Source organism: Chiloscyllium plagiosum, unplaced genomic scaffold (assembly GCF_037043375.1).
Source record: "Chiloscyllium plagiosum isolate Xiang-an unplaced genomic scaffold, Cpla_swu_hap1 HiC_scaffold_9, whole genome shotgun sequence".
In the NCBI taxonomy this organism is placed as follows: domain Eukaryota; kingdom Metazoa; phylum Chordata; class Chondrichthyes; order Orectolobiformes; family Hemiscylliidae; genus Chiloscyllium; species Chiloscyllium plagiosum.
In genome coordinates, this window is record NW_028270147.1 from 79731625 (window position 1) to 79750402 (window position 18778).

General features: G+C 39.5%; 1 protein-coding gene across 1 annotated transcript; it reads right to left on the reverse strand.

Annotated features, from left to right (window-relative positions):
• Positions 1-2627: 2627 nt before the first annotated feature.
• Positions 2628-6622, reverse strand: LOC122554570 (regulator of G protein signaling 13-like). The gene is made up of 5 exons (XM_043699819.2): positions 6250-6622; positions 5432-5542; positions 5263-5324; positions 4178-4344; positions 2628-3887 (listed from the first exon to the last, which is right to left on the reverse strand). Exons 1-5 carry the CDS (start codon positions 6360-6362, stop codon positions 3702-3704), a joined length of 639 nt encoding a protein of 212 aa, XP_043555754.2. The 5' UTR covers positions 6363-6622; the 3' UTR covers positions 2628-3701.
• Between the last annotated feature and the right edge of the window lie 12156 nt (positions 6623-18778).

An 18778-nucleotide genomic window follows, 5' to 3' on the forward strand; every position in this document is an offset into this window, starting at 1 on the left:
TCTTCAGGCCTGTCAATATAAATGCAGCCTTGTTAATGTTAACCATGTTCTCATGAAGAAAAATCCCCTGGTACTATCTTCTGAAAGCCCTGTAGCAAATGTACTGTTCCATATTAATAGAATTCAATTGGCAGCTGTATGGTGTAAAGCAGGGGAATTCTGAAATCAGCAGTACAGGCTTACATTTTTCCTTGACTGATGATTAAATTCAGGTTTCCATTTAAAGCCAAATGTACAGAATCAAATTACTTCTTTTCCACCTTCCCAGTGCAGACCTCCAGTCTCTAAATGGTTAAGTGATAAATAGGAGAAGGCTATACATGGATGACAAAAAGATGCCATTTAAATGCTGGTCCATGTGACTCCTGACTTTATCATCTAAATTTGCCAAAACTTTGAGTCATTGAATTTGGATTTAGTAACGTTGACTCAGTATAAGTACCCTCAAAAACTACGTGCATGTCTTGCAGTCAATTAGTTTGCTTAATGCAGGATGTTGAATCTATGATCCACAGGTACATTTCACAAGCAGCCTGAAATCCTTTCTTTATCTCTTCCTGATAGATTATAATAGGCTGCTTTTGTAAATAGGATTGTAGTTTCTTTCATTAGCTGGGTGTGATAACCATGCTAAAGGATGGGTCATAGTCTGTCTCAACCATTCCAGTCGTATCACCTGTTCTTGATTCAGCTGTGAGTTTGTCAAGTTGCTGCCTTTGTTTTCCATTATAGTCCAGGCTGTTACGTAATATTTAAGTGTGAATGGGCTTGTCTGAATTTGTCATTCTGAGTGTGCTCAAGAATATTACACAACATATTAACTATTTCACTGCTGATTGTCTATTAAAATCTGCAGGCATGGGTAACGCACATTGCTCAGTGTGTAATTGTAATGAAAAGGTTGGTCTGAATGATACCATTCAACAATGTTCAATGTTTGACCTCTGACTTTGCTGAGTTAGCTAGTAACATGTATATACAAGTATCAAATATTATGGCTCAGAAACAGTGTAAGCTATCCAACAAGTCTCCTCCCCTCCTACTTCACCTCATCCTCTCAACATATCCTTTGATTCCATTCCCCTCCATGTGTTTATCAGCTTTCTGTTAGATGCATCTATGCCATTTACCTCATTCATCCAAACAGATAGCGAATCCCATCTTTACACCACTCGGAGTTAAGAGGTTTCTCTAAATTCCTTCATTAATGAGTTAGAATGAGAAGTGCAATCCTAGAATAACAAAGCCAGAGACCACTCTTCTCAATGTGTTTGCCATGACACTTCAAAACGCTATCCAGTTCATTTGTTCTCCCACCTAATCTCTTCGTGACCCTGTTAATATATAGTTCCCAGTTGAGAGTTCTTATTGAATCAGTTCCCCAACACTTTCATGGAGTGCATTCAAGATTTCAACAACTCACTGTGCAAAGACAAAAGCTAAACGGCCTTTCTTTTTGCCAATCACCTTAAGTTCATATCCTCTGCTTAATTGACTTTTCTGCTACCAGAAGGACTTTCTGCTTATATACTATTTAGGAATTTGAACACCTCATCAAGCCTCCCTGAAATCTTTACTGATGTGAAAAAAAAATCCCAGTTTCTTTAGCTGTTATAACTTGAGTTTTTCATCGCCACCAAGTCATTGACAGATTTCCTAAAATGTGGTGCCCAGACCTGAACACAATAAGACAGTGTTTAAGCATATCTTGGTTTTTGTAATCTACGCCTCTATGAGTCATGGATCCCAAGTCTTTTTAAACAGCCAGCTGAACTTGTTCTACCATTTTCAAAGATTCATCTATGCACATGTTCAAGTCTCTTTGTATCCACATTCTGTAGCATTGTACACTTAAACAAAAACAACGCACTGCAAACGCTGGCAGTGTAAAATAAAAGTAGAAAATGCTGGAGAAACTCAGCAGCACTGGTGGCATCTGTGAAGACAGTTAACATTCAAATCATTATGAAAGTGAGTTCCTCCACAGCATGGTGGCTCAGTGGTTAGCACTGCTGCCTCACAGCACCAGGGACCCAGGTTCAAATCCCGCCTTGGGTGACTGTCTGTATGGAGTTTGCACATTCTCCCCGTGTCTATGTGGTTTTCCTCCGGGTGCTCTGGTTTCCAGGTGCTTTGGTCCAAAAATATGCTGGTCAGGTGAATTAGCCATTCTAAATTGCCCATAGTGTTAGGTGCATTAGTTAGAGGGAAATGGGTCTGGGTGGGTTACTCTTCAGAGCGTTAATGTGGACTTTTTGGGCCGAAGGGCCTTTTCCACAACGCAGGAAATCTAATCTATTATCTGTCATTCAGATGAAACCATTTAGTTTAGGCTCCCTTCATTCTTCCAATCAAAAACAAAATGCATTCATAAAAAATCTTTCACAACCCAAAAGCATTTTATAACCAGTGAAAAATGTCTGAAGTGTATTCACTGTCATAATTTGAGGAATACAGATATCAATTCACACAAAGCAAGGCCCCACAAATGTTATTTGGCTGGATAACCTGTTACAATGAAGTAGAGTCTACATTTTTCCACAGATCTAATTAAATAGTAAGCTTGACATAGAACCAGAGGACTGCATAGTGTCTATGCTAACCATAAAAAGACAAGAAAATGGGTGCATTGTTGATTATTCACATAACTTTATTTGTTACTTTGATTAGTAATACACAATAGAATCTTTGAATATGAGTTGATTAAACAAATGTTCACAAGCTACTGCACAATTCTGACGACTGCTGTTTTTGGACTATAAATCACTGAACAATTTCTGCCCCTCTTAGAAGTAGCATAGTCTAGTTCAATATTTAGAGGTGGCTTTTCCATCATAAAGAATATGTTGTCTTGTAATAAAATAAAGACACAGATTATACATTGGATTTTGTGGCTTATCACACTGAGCTTTCATTTTCAATCTGAATTGCAACAGTGATTAAAAATCTTCTACAGACTCCAAGATTGTTTGGCTCATATCACTTTAGATGGTATAAAAATGAGTATTAAGAGTAAGCCAATCAATCTTTTATAGTTACAAAGAAAATAAGTTTAATAAACTTAAATGATAGTGTTGCATGGTAAAGGGACAATGTAACAGAAACTCCAGATAATCAACTGTTTACATTGGCATACCTTTTACATTCGGTGTTGCCAGATTAACAAGATTGAGATATCCAACTGTGTCTACATTGTGATCTACATTGATGGAGGAATGGTATTCTGTGTGTTGTACAATTTTGAATGCAGATACCATTCTATTACAGCATGCATTCTCTTGCTTCCTTAATTTCCTATGCTATCTGGTTTCCCATTCATTTCAGACCATCTACTTAAGGATCTTTCTGGGCTATAAAACGTCTGTTAGCTTGGCGACTCTCCACCTTGTTTTGTTCCCTTTCTTACTGAGCAGATACTGGGCTCTGCTTGGCTGCCCTCTGCCAAGGCTTGAAGCGAATTGAGCCTTCTGCCCACGTGGTACACCGTGTTACTCTTCTCTCTTCAACTGTTGACAAGACTTCCTTGATTCTTTCTGCCATACTTGTTAAATCCAAGTTTTGGTCTTTCCTTTTCCCTGTTCCATCAGCGATAGGCATCATGCATCTTGGCGTCATTTGATTTCACACCAAATACTTCAGTCACAGCTGAAAACATATCTCAATAAGAGACCATCATTTGATCTGTGGAAGAGTAACAGCCTTCATGTTTGGCGATGGTCATGGCTATTATTGAGTACGTTTTGGTAGATATCTGACTGCAGGAACCGATTGTAGCCATTATTTTCCATCAGACTATAGATTTTCTTCTGTGCAGCCTCAAAGCATGTGTAGGTTGGATGTTGAAGATTTTGAGTGATTGCCTCTTTGGTGTAGTAATCCAAATTGATCTGTTTTTTAAAAAAAAATATTCATTGGTGATTGCCACACATCAAGTTACATTGAACTATTCTGCAGTAATTATTCACTGTCTGATGCTAGAAAAGCTCAGATCAATGATGATGGACCCCATTGCCTTGGTCCATTTCAAGTTAACTAATCATGGAGCAGAGGTGCCTCATGTGACATATGGAGACAGTACTACTGTGCATTCCATTGTCCTGGTTGATTACTTAGACATCTGTGTCCATATAGTGTTCAATGAAGTATGCCTAGTTAAAAAATAAAGGGGAAAAATTACCTCTTTTGGAGACATTGGTTCCACAAAATTGGCAAAGATCTTCTTTGCCTTGGAGGCCTGCTTTGCAGGTGACTTAATTTTCTTGTATTCTTCACAGGCTAGCCAGAACTCAATGTTCTCATCATTGTACTCTGATTTGAGGAAGGATTTGAAAGCAATCAGGCCATCTAGGGAAAATAATGGACAAACAGATATTACTTACTGATACAAATTCATTCCATTGTCACAATTATGTTACATGAAACTGTGCTAACCTGACTAATTTCTAATTTTTATTCTATGAGGATTTATATATATTCCCAAAGTATTTGATTAATGCAGTATCAAATCTATACTGGATGCCAGTTAGCTTAGTTGGCTAAATGGATCAGATTAATTGCCAACAATATTGGGTTTGATCCTCTTGTGGCCTGCCCATGGTACAAATCCCAGCGATTTGTTCTGACTTGGTGAATAATGTGCCAAGGATCAGTCTTCAGACAACAAATTCAAGAAGAGAGTCTCTTGTATAAGCTAATACTTCCTATCCAATTTCTACAGTTACCTGTAATTTTGACATATGCAACAAGACATGCAGAATATAGAACAATGTTATAATTCGCAATGTTAAATATTTTGATGTTAATAACATGTTCTTTAAATTATTAGAGCTTCAATTAGTCTTCATGAAGCCAAATCATACTCTTATGACAGATCATGTGTAAAAGTTAGTGCTGAGGGGGATTATTCGTGAACAACTGCTTTTGAATTTTCTCTGAATTTGTTGCAATTTTGAGTTTTCAGTCAACTATAAAATCAATTGTTTTCTTTAAGTAGATATGCAATGTAATGAATTTTGATAAATAAGCAAATTCAAATCAAGTCATGTTGTGCCCATCTTTAATAATATTTTCAGTAGTTAGATTATAAAGGATTACAATCAATTGAAAAGTCACTGAAATGCTTTTTCTGAAGACTGATTTTTAATAGGCACCTTTCATTTGGATATTTTTAAAGGGCATGCCAAGCTGCTTGTTGCATTTTGCCAAGAAAGGGATAGTCACCCTGTAAGTGACCTTTTGCCAAAAGGCATCGAAGATGCTTACATTTATGAGCCAGTAAGTTGTCCAGAGAATCAGCCCACTTCAATACTTCTTCACGGGAAGGACTGTGGATAAAATAGAAATAAGATAAATATAAATGTCTTTGCCTGAGAATAGGCTACACTTGGATGGGGTTCAACAATGAAAGCTGTAGGTAATCGTAGTAACTTACTTCAAAGTCAGCTTTCGTGATTCTGAATTGACTGCCTCTTGTCGAGAAGACTCAGTGGTTGTCTTGTTCTGATGCAAAAGGTGCAAACATCGGCTCTTCAGCCCTTTAATACTGTGAAAGAAAGGTATGAATATTAAGAGTGATGCAGGACAAGTCACAAGTGACACTGTGTTTGAACTGACTGCACAGCATTAATTATCACTTTTCCCCAGATTATTAATTCCCAGCTCAACTTTGTGATCAAGGGTTATATCTTATTGTACATTAAAAAAGTGAGCAAATAAGCAAGTTGTTTGATCCCAAGAGCAATGCAATATCTCCCTATTTTCTAAAATTTACTTTCCACCTGGTACCGAGTAGCAGTATTCTAGCAATCAGATTAGGTTTTGTCTTTTTGATTAAGTTATTTTAAGTATAAAAATGTTGGCAAAATACAGAATTAAACTAGCGTCTTTTATAGGCTGCTAACATTGTACTTTACTGCACAGAAACAGGAATGGTTATGCCCTATGTCTACCAGCTAAGTGTCTATTATTTTTGCCGAGTGTCAGCAGGCTATAGAGCGGTCATAACTGAACACATGACAGCCTTTCCAGCCGAACTGACCGAACAGGAGCTTTCCAAGTACAAGAGTATTGAGCATGCAAAAGTTTTTCCGCAGCGTCCAGTTGAAAGGCAATGCCTTATGCGATTGCCCAAGCGCCTAACACACACACACACACACACATATATATATATATATATATATATATACAAGCAATTTTATTGAGTCTGCATAACAGCTTACGTTTACGCTTCAAAGGTTAGTTATTACTTACAAGCTATGCTCCTTCATGTTTGCTGGCATCTTGTTTTCTTCCTTGCAGTGCTGGTACTCTTTCTTGTTTAGAGAATGTTCCTGATGAACAAGCAAGATCAGACCACTCTGCATGTTTTCTTTGCTGCAAGCTGCAACTCCGTTTTCACAATTATTCACCAATTACTCTCTCTGCCGAGATCTACAGTTCTGCCTTCTCTCGTTGCCTGCCTCTCTATATATATACACGTACGGACTGACATTTAGCAAATGGGCGTGGATTAGCTATACCTGCTGTGATTTGTTATTGAATGGCAAGTAAGAACCAGATCCAAAATAATGGGCAGGGAACCCTTATTTAGTAGATTATTGACGTATGAACTTCAGCCGTACTGTGTTTGAACTGCCTCAGGCGAAACAACATTAGGATTGCATGACAACAGCAACCAAGGATACAAGCCATATTTTTGGCTCATTGAGTGAAAGCAAGAATTGTGTCAATAAACAGCCACAGGAAATGAGATTAATAATGTTAGAGCATTAATATAATGAGAATTCTTTTAAAGATGTGATCCCATTTGCGCCACATTCTTTGACACTCGGGAGGTGAACAAAATGCGCGGTTCACCATGTATCTTACATTACAGGTTCGCATTATCACAAAATTTGCTTTTGTTGCAATTTGTTTTTTTTTAAAAAAAGGTAGGAACCAACTTCTCTTTGCTACCCCTTGTACATACTGCAGAGGTATTAAGTTCACTTAAGTATTTTCAGATTTTTAAGAGAACAAACAAATCAAAACCTGAGCTGTTTGAATCCCACTTTATTATTTGTGTGAAATAATTTTCTACTTTTTATTACCCAAGAGGTGAATTTTTGCACACTAGGCAATGTCGAAGCATCTACCAACAGTGCTGTCTGTGATTTGGGGCAGTAGTATAAATTAGGCTTGACTTTGAGATTTTCCTTTCAATTTATGGCTCAAGTTTCTTTTAGACAATTAAAGTTAGTGCAAAACTTGTGAAGAAGCAATTCCACCAATATTATGGAGTTATACAGCACTGATACAGACCCTTTGGTCCAAATTGTCCATGCCAACCAGATACCCTAAACTGATCTAGTTTCATTTGCCAGCATTTAGCCCATGTTCCTCTAAATCCTTCCTATTCATGGAACCATTCAGATGTCTTTTAAATGGTGTCATTCTACTAGCCTCCATCACCTCCTCTGGCAGCTCATTCCATACACACACCACCCTCTGCATGAAGAAGTTGTCCTCAGGTCCCTTTTAACTCTTACCCCTCTCACCCTAAACCTATGCCCTCTAGTTTGGTATTGCCTGCCCTGGGAAAAAGACTTGTCTGTTTACCCTATCCATGCCCTCATGATTTTATAAACCTCTATAAGGTCAGCCCTCAGCCTCCGACACTCCAGGGTAAAGAACCCCCGACTATTCAGCCTCTCCCTGTGGCTCAAATCCTCCAATTCTGGCAACATCCTTGTAAATCTTTTCTGACCCCTTTCAAGTTTTACAATATCCTTCCAATGGCAGGGAGACCAGATATCTTTCTTAAAGCAAGGAGACCAAAATTAAATGCAGTATTCTAAAAGTGGTCTCACCAATGTCCTTATCCAGCATGGTGAGACACCAGTGAGTTCACAAATGATTGCAGATCATCTTCTGCTGTTGTTAATCTCATCTAGGACTGATCGTGTTCATTCTGAGAGTTGGTGTTTCTTTCAGCGGATCTGAGTATTTGGACCACAGTTTACTATTCTGGTTATATGTTGAATCAAGCAGTTTTTTTTAAGCACTCATTATGTTTGTGTCCTTGATGTCTCTGTAAACTGAGAAGGTTGGAAGCAGAAGACTTACAAATGGGAAACTCAAAGTGAATATCAACATCAAGATCTGACAGAGTTACTCTATATTCATTGAGTCCATACAGTTACTTTTGTGCATTTCTTTGGTCTTTAATCACTTTGGTGTAGAATTTCTGAACAGATGGATGTATGTTTTGCTCTGTGCTAATTGTCTGCCAAATTGGCGGCAAGGTGGCTCAGTGGTTAGCACTGATGCCTCACCAGCACCAGGGTCCCAGGTTCGATTCCGGCCTCGGGTGACTGTCCATGTGGAGTTTGCACATTCTCTCCATGTCTGCGTGGGTTTCCTCCGGATGCTTCGGTTTCCTCCCACAGTCCAAAGATGTGCAGGTTTAGGTGAATTGGCCATGCTAAATTGCCCATTGTGTTAGGTGCTTTAGTCAGAGGGAAATGGGTCTGGGTGGGTTACTCTTCGGAGCGTCAGTGTGGACTTGTTGGGCCGAAGGGCCTGTTTCTACACTGTAGGGAACCTAATCTAATCTAAATTCAGGCTGAAGTATTGAAGGAGTGAAGCATTATTGGAGGTCTCAACTTTGAGAACAACTATTAAACTGAGGCATTTTTGATCCTAATGGAGAATGTAAAGTCCTCAAAGCACTGTTATAAAGAAAAGCAGGCAGGTTTTCACCAAAGTCCAAGCCAAGCCATACCCCTAAACTAACAGCAGGAGGTATATCATTGTCGCATAGGAGTTTGTTGTGCACAATTTGGCAGCTGTGTTTCCTACTTTACAATAATATTATATTTGGCTGGAAAGTACATAGTCACCATCTTGAGATCAAGAAGACCACTAGGAAAGTTTTAAGCATTTTACACGAATGATAATACAGGAACATGGAAGCTTTGTGAGTTAGGTTTGGTAAATGATTCATTAATTTATAGCAATGGAGGCACTGGGCATTCTGAGCAAACACCTGTCCAAAGGTCAAAAGCAATCTCATGATTTTTAAATTGAGCATCCAGTGGTTTCCAACTGTAACTTCTAGAGATCTTGAACACGAGTGATATATTTTGGGTTGTTTGCACGTCAGGAGAAACTTCAGTTCCCAAAGGGTGATGAGAATGGAGGAACTTGACACCACAGTGAGTGGTTGAATTGAATTGTCAGTGCGTGATTAATGGGGAAGTCAGTTAAGCACATGATACATGTACATGGAACTTTGCACTGACTTTGAGGCAGTGTCCCATGCTGTGCAGCCATCTCTTAATGTCTTTGGCAGCAGTCCCAGAGAAAACAGTCAACAGGGAAAAAAAAAGTGCCCCAGTTTCCTCCCACAGAGCAACGATGTGCACGTTAGGTAGATTGACCATGGGAAAAGCAGGGTTATGGGAATAGGGGGAGGGGAGGTCTAAGTGGGAATGCTCTTCAGAGGGTCAGCATGGACTCGATGGGCTGAATGGCCTGCTTCTACACTTTAGAGATTCCACAATTTTATGATTCTATGAAAGATCATCTTGAAATTAACTGGTATCTGGTTAAAATTGGTTGTTGACCTAAGGAGGCTGAAACCGCTACTTGCCCCCAAATATGACTTGGAGAGGCAGGAATTGAAAACAGGCAGAAGTGAGGTCTGCGGATGCTGGAGATTACAGTCAAGAGTGTGTTGCTGGAAAAGCACAACAGGTCAGGAAGCATCCGAGGCCTCATTCCTGAGAAGCGTTGATTCTCCTGCTCCTCGGATGTTGCCTGACCTGCTGTGCTTTTCCAGCAACACACTCTCGATAGGAATTGCAAACAGTCAGGCATGGGGGTTTGTAATGTCAGGTGTACTTCATCAATTGAGGGTACAGGCTGAAAATCAAAGCCTTAATCTCTAAAAACACAAAGTACATTTTGGATTCATGGAAATGCTTTATCAAGGTCTAGGTGAAGTGGAAAGAATGGATGTTTTAATGACATAGGGTGGAAAGTAGCCCATGTGAAACATTAAGGTTGATAGAGTCCAATTTTCAATTGCTCTGAGCTCTATGGATTTTTGTGTAAACCTGAAGCCTGTACAACTCAGAAAAATAACAGCAATGTCCATGACTGGCTGTTTCGCTCCCTGCAGGGAGTGATACCATGTGAAAATATTGCTGTTGATAGGTGAGAATAAGAATAGGGGAATGTTTATATAATATGTACCAATAGCAAATAGAACAATGCAGCTAATTCACTTCCATGACCTATCAGCTGCGGTTCAGTTTTTTACTTCCAACTCACAAGGTTTTGGATGGGAGCCTCATTCCTGGGCTTGAACACAAGAATCAAGGCTGACAATCTAGTGCAGTACTGTTAGAGGCGGTGCCTTTCGGGCGAGATGTTAAATGAGACCCCAAGAAGAGCAAGGAAGTTTTCCCCAGCGTCCTGACCAATATTTACTCCTCAACTATTATGACAGGAGAAGAGTGGATTATCTGGTCACTGTCATCTAGTTGCTTGTGAGGCTTGGTTCTGTACGCTTTAGCTGTCACATTTCCTACATTACAACAGTGGCTACACTTCAATAAAAAAAAAGTTCATTGGTTGTAAAGTGATTGGATATGTCCACTTGTCATTAAAATGCACCATAGTCTTCTCTTTAGATGCCATCAGCCCTCTGGCACTTTGCCCATCTTTGGCGAACTTAGCACTGAACATGGATCAGTAGTTTTACAATGAGTAATCAACATGGGCTGAGCTGAATCCTGATCTTGTTGGCTGCACCTACAAATACATTCGGCTGATTTACCACCTCCCAGCTGTGCTTAGGAACTCCGACATATGGTAACCTGTGCCTTGTCACACTGGCTGAGATCACAAGTAAATTATTTTCAAAGCTGGGAAATTGAATGGTCAGACCATGTGCACCCAAACTGAACTGCTTCCTTTTCCATGATGTGTACAATGCTGTAATACTCAGCTGTGGTATGAACTGAGAGCTGATGAGTGTAAATATGTGAAATAGGAAATACTGGTGAGGTCAGTTCAGGTTGTGTGTGTAGGATGTCTATAAGATTATTCAAACTTGATTCTAAACCTGAAAGGCAATGCATGTTGATGAGAGATAATCCTGTAATTATAAAGGTTTAGCAATTTAATGTTATGCATTGCACAAAAGAGTTTAAGTCTAGAGTGCTAAACTGTTGTAATGTGATTGTACTCATGCGGAATGATTTAAAAACAAAAGAGGTGTGGCTAGAATTCTACACATAGTCAGTTCCTAATCTTTCCGGAGTCCTTTAAAGGAGATGTCTGTATTTCCCTTCAGGGACGTAAGACAGGTAGCGAGTCAATCATGATTGGCCATAGCTTGGGCAATAGGGAATGGAACATAATGTTGATGAGAAAGTATAACATAACGGGATGGGAAATTAGGGAAGAGAAGGGAAAAAATAAACTGAAAGTGAGCTTTCCATGCATTGTGAAAGGGTTGGATTGTTGGTTACCTTCTTAAGATAGAAGATTAGAAAATAAAATAAGCCTTGTATATAGATAATGCTATTCACAATCTTGAAGTTCCAATTGCAGTACTCTACAATTGAACCTGCAGGGACATTGTAGTATTTGCGCTTTTCTGCACTGCAGAGTTTCTGTCGTACCCTCTTGGTCTATTTAAAGTCTTAACATTGTTCCTACATTGATGTCTCACATTGGATACAAATACATAAGGTAAGTAGCAAAGATCCTTCCGCTAGCATAAGGTAATTTAAAACTAGAGGGGCATAATTTTTAAGTGAGATGGGAAAGATTTAAAAGAGACCTAAGGGACAGTTTTTTTCACACAGACGTTGTGCATATATGGAATGAACTGTCAGAGGAAGTGGTAGATGCAGGTACAATTACAACATTTAAACGGCATTTGGATAGGAATATGAATAGGAAGGGTTTGGAGGGATAAAGGCCTAAACACAGTCAAATGGGACTAGTTTTGTTGGGGAAACCAGTTCGGTGTTGATGAGTTGGGCTGAAGGCTCAGTTTCCGTGCTGTATGACTCTATCACAACCAAAAGACACTACAGCCAATGTCATGTGGCTGAAATGTAGTTCCAACAAGAACAAAGATGTAACTTGGCTGAAGTGAGAAGGGCACTCCCTGTCAGATCTTTCGTGTGTGTCTGGACTCTGCACCACCGCATGTTGCTCTCCAAGTGGTTGTGGGTGTTAAAGACTGTGTCACACATCTCCTTCTGGAATGTGCCTTTGCAAAGAAAGTCTGGAGAGAAATGCAGGTTTTTATTGACATCTGCCTCAAGCAGCTCCATGATGTAGGACTCTGCATTCTAAGGGCTGTTCCCTAGTACGCACAGCGTGCCTGGAGGACCATCATGAAAGATGCTCTTTGGTCTGCTTGAAGCCTGTTGGTCTTCCAGTGTAAAGTGTTGACCTTGACTGAGTGTTGCAGACTGGCACATTCCAAGTTCCAGGACTACGTGCTGAGAAATGCACTAAAGCTTGAGGTAGCTGCTGCCAAGGTGTAGTGGGGAAGGGCCAGTGTCTAAGGCCTTTCCACCAAAGAATAACGACAATCCATTCAGTTGTCAAACCGGCTCGTTGTCTGAAAATGTATATAGATAGTGTCCTGCAAGAGTAAAAAATACCTTTGATTGCAACTGTAGGAAAGCCCTGAGGGATGTCAAATTCCAATTTGTTTGATTTTTTTCCTCTGTAAAGACTATATAGAACAATTTTAGTACCTTGTGCATGTCATAAAGATAATATTTTTATGAATAAAGTATGGTTTTGCAATAAAAATAATATAGTTGAAATTTGGAAAGCATAATCTTAATAAGCTCAGCAAACTCCCACAATCAGCAGTATGATAATGACCAGAATATCTGTTATTTTTAGTGGTGTCAAATCACACATGAATATTGACCAGAACACTAGTGATAATTCCTCTGCCGTTCTTCTGGATAATGCCCTAAGATCTTTCATATCCACCTGAGCAGACAGGTGAGATCTCAATTGAACATCTCATCCGAAAAGTGACATCTTTCACAGAGCAGAATCACTTAGTTGAACTTGTTTATTATTAACTAGATAAAGAGTCCCAGATTGCTTTCAGCTTCATCCTCCTTTTATCACATTCTGCTCATTGACTGCATGCTAAAAACTTATTGAAGAATTATTTTCAATAGGAAAAGAATACAGAACACAAGACAATGCATTTACAGAGAAACAGAAGTGTAAATTTGAAGCATTTCTAAAGTTGCCCAAACCAACTTGCTTTAGCTGTGGCAGCTCCCTTATGGATTGCAATTACTCTTCATAATGTCTAGAAAGAAACCTGGGAAAGAGTAAGAATTTTTCTATCATGCTACAGAGGGAAGGTTTCTCTCACATTTAATAAGAAAAGGATACATCGCAACGTTTTTTGAACAATATCATAAAACCTCCTCTCAACTGTCTCTTCAAAGAGATCAATCCCAGCTTCACCCACTTTTCCCCGTAATTGAAGTCTATCGTTCTCCGGAAATATTCTGATAAATCTTTATTGCACTCAGTCATGTCTCTCCCACAGTGTGGTTCCCAGAAATGGGCACTGTTCTACAGCTCAGGGTCAGGGTGTGACTTGGAAAAATTATTGTCTCAATGAATAGAGTTTGAAATATCATCTTGGATTCAATAAGAGCAAAGTCAGAGGATTAGTTCACCACCTTCATCAGAAAGATCACAACTTGCTGTAATTTTATATATTTATATGCACTTGTATAAAAATTCAATTTCTTACAAGCTCTTATTATCTTTTATAAGCTTTCACTGGGTGTGGTTCGGGGAATGGTGGGCTTGAGAACGAGACAGTCGATCCCGGAAAATGGTGTAATGGTAGACATTTCACTTTTCCTGCTGTATCTAATGGCCTCCCTGAGTGGCCATTCCAATCACACTTGACTCCAACTGCCACACCCTTCAATCCCTTAGACCAACCCCCCCAACTCAAACCATCCTCATGAGGCCTCCAATCCAAAACCACCAAGGCCTCTGTTCTTCACCATCTCTCCCAGCCCTACCTTCAATTCTTTCCCCCACACCCCATGTTATTTCTTGCCTTTCTAGACCTGGACTTGTGACCCACCCCTGGACCTCCCATTTTACCAGGAACCTGGAATGCCAAGATTGGACGTTTGTCCCCAGTTCATCTCCCCATCATCGACCAATGAAATGTCCTAGCTTCTGAAAAAGGGCCACTGGACCTGAAACGTTAAGTTGGCTTTCTCTCCACAGATGCTGCCAGACCTGCTGAGTTTTGCCAACAATTGCTGCTTTTGTTTCTTATAGTATTAGCTTCTCATGGGGTCTTCACTCAAAACTTCCCTCCTTCCAAGCCTGTGAACCAGTCTTGTTACCGAGACGAGTGTGTCAGTGATATCACATGCATGGTGTAGGTTAAATTTCTACATTGTATGGTGTACTGCTGATCTCTGCATTTCTACTGTTCTTCCAACAACTCCACTCGCTGATGAGTCTTTATTTCCCATACCTAAAGTCGACAGGGATAAAAACACCCAGTGTGATGAATTGAAATGAACTTCCTCTAATCTTCTGTTTTAATAAAGCTGTCAACTGTTTAATTTACCCATTCTAATTTTTTTTAACATTGTGCTGAGGGAAATTATACTTCATAAATCATCCATTACCAATGTTGTTTAGTTCAATTTTTATCTCAAATGAATCTACTTATGCTCTCAAGTTACCTGTAATTAATCCAATAGAACATGACGAGACTGTCAATATTTATTCAACAAACATAATCAATATGAATTTGGATCAGAAATGTAATGGTCTACTGTCCTCTATGCAGTAGTGATTTTGAACACTGGTATGTATTACTTTACAGTTCTCTGTTTGTTATGTACCTGTCCGGATGAAAAATTCCCTGAACTATTATTAAACTCTTATAGTCAACTGATGCATCCTGCTTTCTCATGCAAACTTGTGACATCTGCCGCGTTGCCAGATTCCACATACAAATGAAGTAATAACATGTAAGTAGCATTGGAGGAATGCTGAACTTCCAGTCATTAGCTGACTGACTTTGCACTAGTGTGGCTTCTGAGACAATATATCAGTGCCCAAGTATAGACCAAAGCCACAATGGGAACCCTTTGTAACTTTGCAAGATGCCACTTAATGACAAAAGATAGCTGTCAAATCTGGGCTATCTCCATAAGGCAGAAACAAAAGGCACAGATTTCTGATATTAAGGAAGGTGGTACATTTACAGAAGATGTTGATGTGCTATTTGAATGGCAGAATAATACTTTTAAAAAGTCCAAACTTTAACGACTACTTCAGGCTAGGACTGAAAATGCTTGACACTGACACCTTGTGGTCCAAGTAATCATCTGTCCAGCACGAATGTCCCTCATTGAGCACAAAACTGTGCTGCAAGGAGAGAGTGGAGTGCACAGGAAATATTCATACTTACTGTGGCTAATGATGAAATATCTGAAGCAATATGGTATGTGGCCAACTCACTGTGATACTAATGCAAAACAGTATTACGTATTTATGTAGTTATGTATTTTGATTAAAACTGTTGGAAGAAATCCAGCTTACAGGAATGTGAGTAGAGTGACTCTCAATAGCTTGACAATGAAATAAGCTCATGTGACACTAACTTGCGTGGTTTGCAGACCCCACTGAGGTTGGCACTGACAGTCGACGGAGCCCTGAAAATGCAATTTCCAAAGTTAACCAATTACACTTCCAAGCTAGACAACTAGTTAGGGCTTTAGGGGTGAGTAATGGAGGCTGAACGATACTTTCCAATTGGCTTCCGGTTTTCTGAGAGAATGGGATCTCAGTTTAATTTACTGCATCCAGTGGCAGGCCGGGGAGCTACCAGGGAGCTGGGCAGACTGAGAGACTGATTCTTTCTACCTGAAGCTAGGGAGACATAGAGGCTGCCCTTTAGAGGGAATATCCACCATCAACCCTGACAGTGACTGTTCCTGTTATTAAGAAAAGTGACTGAGATGGCATCTCCTGTTGAAAAATTCCCTCAGTTTCTTATAAATTACTGCAACTTGTGTATCTCTGATTGATCGTCCAGCTTTGGGAGCCTCCCCACCACACTATAATGGGATAGGGAACCTGTCTCTGAGCACCCCAGTCAAAATCACAATGAATGTCTGCTTCTCCCTTCTGCTTCCCATTCCTTTGCAAATGAAAATTCAGCTCAAGGTCTCATGGATACAGTCCAGTATAAACATCATTTTCAATTATCATTTACCTGCTATGTTTATTAGTGTATTTTTGAACAACAAAGGAATCACAAGGTTTCCTGAAAAGGAGCACATGTACAATAAATTGCACCATTAGTTGTTCTGAGATACAGCCTATTCAATGAACTGAGCAACAACAGAAGGTAAGTAATCTGCCCTAACCTTGCTATTCTGGATGTCACGTTAACCAACCAACCAAAAATGTTCAGACATGATCTTATCATTTTAACTTGCTAATCACAAGAAAGTCAAAAACATCCTGCTTTTTTTATTTCCTGGCACTGAATTGCTTTTATGAGAATTCAGCTTGAAAGGACCACTATGAAAGCTGACTGAATGTTTGCGTACTTTTCATGATGAACAGTTTCCAGCCACGCATGCAAGTCATTTAGAAATCTGCAGCTGTAGAATAAAACTAGAAAATGCCTCTCCTCTCTAAAGGATGTTAATCCCAATTATGGTCATTGCAGGCATGCTTCAGTGGGTGGCTTGGAGCTTAGAGAATCTGCCAACACGTGGAATGAATCCATCGCTCCAAGCAAAGAAACAAACCAAGCAAAAAGAAAATGTCAGCTGTTTGGTTTGCAAGCTGGAATGTCACAACTCTGTGCATGGTCTTGACAGAGACTTGCCCCTGGTTGATAATAGGGTCAAAGTGGCTGAGGATGACGTGGCTGAATATTGACATAGCTCTCAGAGATGAGGCTTGCCCAGAATGGATCACTGAGAAGACACAATAAATATTAATTTGACATGGAAAATGTTCACATGACATGCCTGAGCAAAGCTTATGCCTTGCTGTTATCAACTCATTACTCTCTACGATAAAATTCTCTCTATTTAACACTGTAGCCAAATAGGGTCAGTTAACTGCATGAATATTTATGCCCTCAATGATTTGCTACATCACAGAGATGAAAGGCCATTTCTGTCAGAAGATTGACGCTGATATAGCAGAATGCTGAAGTCAGAAGATCTTTATCTGTGGAGGGATTTCAACCTAAGACTGGCACAGACTATGAGGCACTGTCCTCCTGTCTCAAACGTCATAGCCTGAGAAAGATAAACGAGGACCATTTTGGATCAGGTGCAAACCTTGAATTCATGTCATTCAAAGCAGAAAGGATACATTTATTTCAAGATTATCCATTCTAACTTCTTAGATAAGAACCAATCATTCCTTGACTTGAATGAACAGGTGCTCCCCAGAGTTCCCACACAGAATACAGGTGAAGTAGAACAGTTTTGAGACACCAACTATAATATCATTCTCATTATATGAGAAGCAAGACAGGAAAAAATGAAGACTACTTTGAAGCTAATATCTCTGCAGCTAATCTCTCATTAAAACCAAACAATTTGGTCTCATTAATTACAGGAGACCTCTGAGTGAGCTAAATGTGGATGCATTAATCCCTGCTTGAAGTAAAATCCAACAGACTGCGAGATGATGTGCCAATGACTACTGGTTATGATTTTACGTGTGTATCCAAACGTCCTTTCATATATGGAATTCCAGGGGCACATGTATGAAGGTGTCAGACAGGCAATAGATTCATCAGCGAAGAAAATGACTCAATTGAAAATGGGCAGAGGATTCATCACCAAATGCTATAAACAGTTTGAAAGGTGAATAAAGGATTACCTTGGTACTTTTGGGAGAGCGCAGTCTTAAGGAAGCTTGGGACACTATTTGGAACCAAAAAAAAGCTTTGATATTGAACCTATAATGGAGGAACTTTACAAAGTTGTTGTTGGTCTTGTCATGGTCAAGGCTCCAGGTTCTGATATTATATTGCCTGAACTCTACAATCAGTGGAAACCGGATGTCTGTAGCAGCTGCACAAACTTCACCATCTAGGGAGGGAACAGTGCTTTTAATATGTTTATTGTAAAGATTGTGACCCTGCACAAGAATAAGATTTCAAGGATTGCAGTATTTATAATTAATGCTCCTACTGAGCTTCATGGAAAATGTGTTTTCTCATGTTGTCCATGTTAGATTGTAGATTCTGACTGAAAACACATAACGGAAATCCCAACATACCGTCAGAACTTGAAATTGTACAATTGGCACAATCTTCTCAGGTTAAATCCAGCTCTCCAAGCCGTATTTTCAACATACAGTACATTCCAGCACCACCCTTTTCGATGATGGTGCAAATCATTCCTCAGTGTGAGAGAAATCTGCTAAATCTTTGGTATGCTTCTTTGTGTGGGGAATTTCATTGATTAATGAAGTGCTAACTGTAGTAAAAATAAGCTTTAATTTCGAATTTCTTTGGAGCATTACACAACTTTTTTCTATCTCTACTTACTTGCTGCTGAAACCCTCAACCTTGCTCTCTTTCCCTCTAGTCTTGACAGTATGAGTCTCCATCATTCTACCCTTCATGAACATGATATCATCCAATTCTCTGTTGCCCATGTCTAACACATAGCAATTCCTGTTCCCTTAACAACTCTGTGCATGCTGG

Coding starts and splice junctions, on each gene's coding strand:
- LOC122554570 (XM_043699819.2), bottom strand. CDS start 6,362: ATGCAGAGTGGTCTGATCTTGCTTGTTCATCAGGAACATTCTCTAAAC. Junction 5,543..6,249: donor AACATGAAGGAGCATAGCTT/GTAAGTAATAAC, acceptor TTTCTTTCACAG/TATTAAAGGGCTGAAGAGCC. Junction 4,345..5,262: donor CAACTTACTGGCTCATAAAT/GTAAGCATCTTC, acceptor TATTTTCCCTAG/ATGGCCTGATTGCTTTCAAA.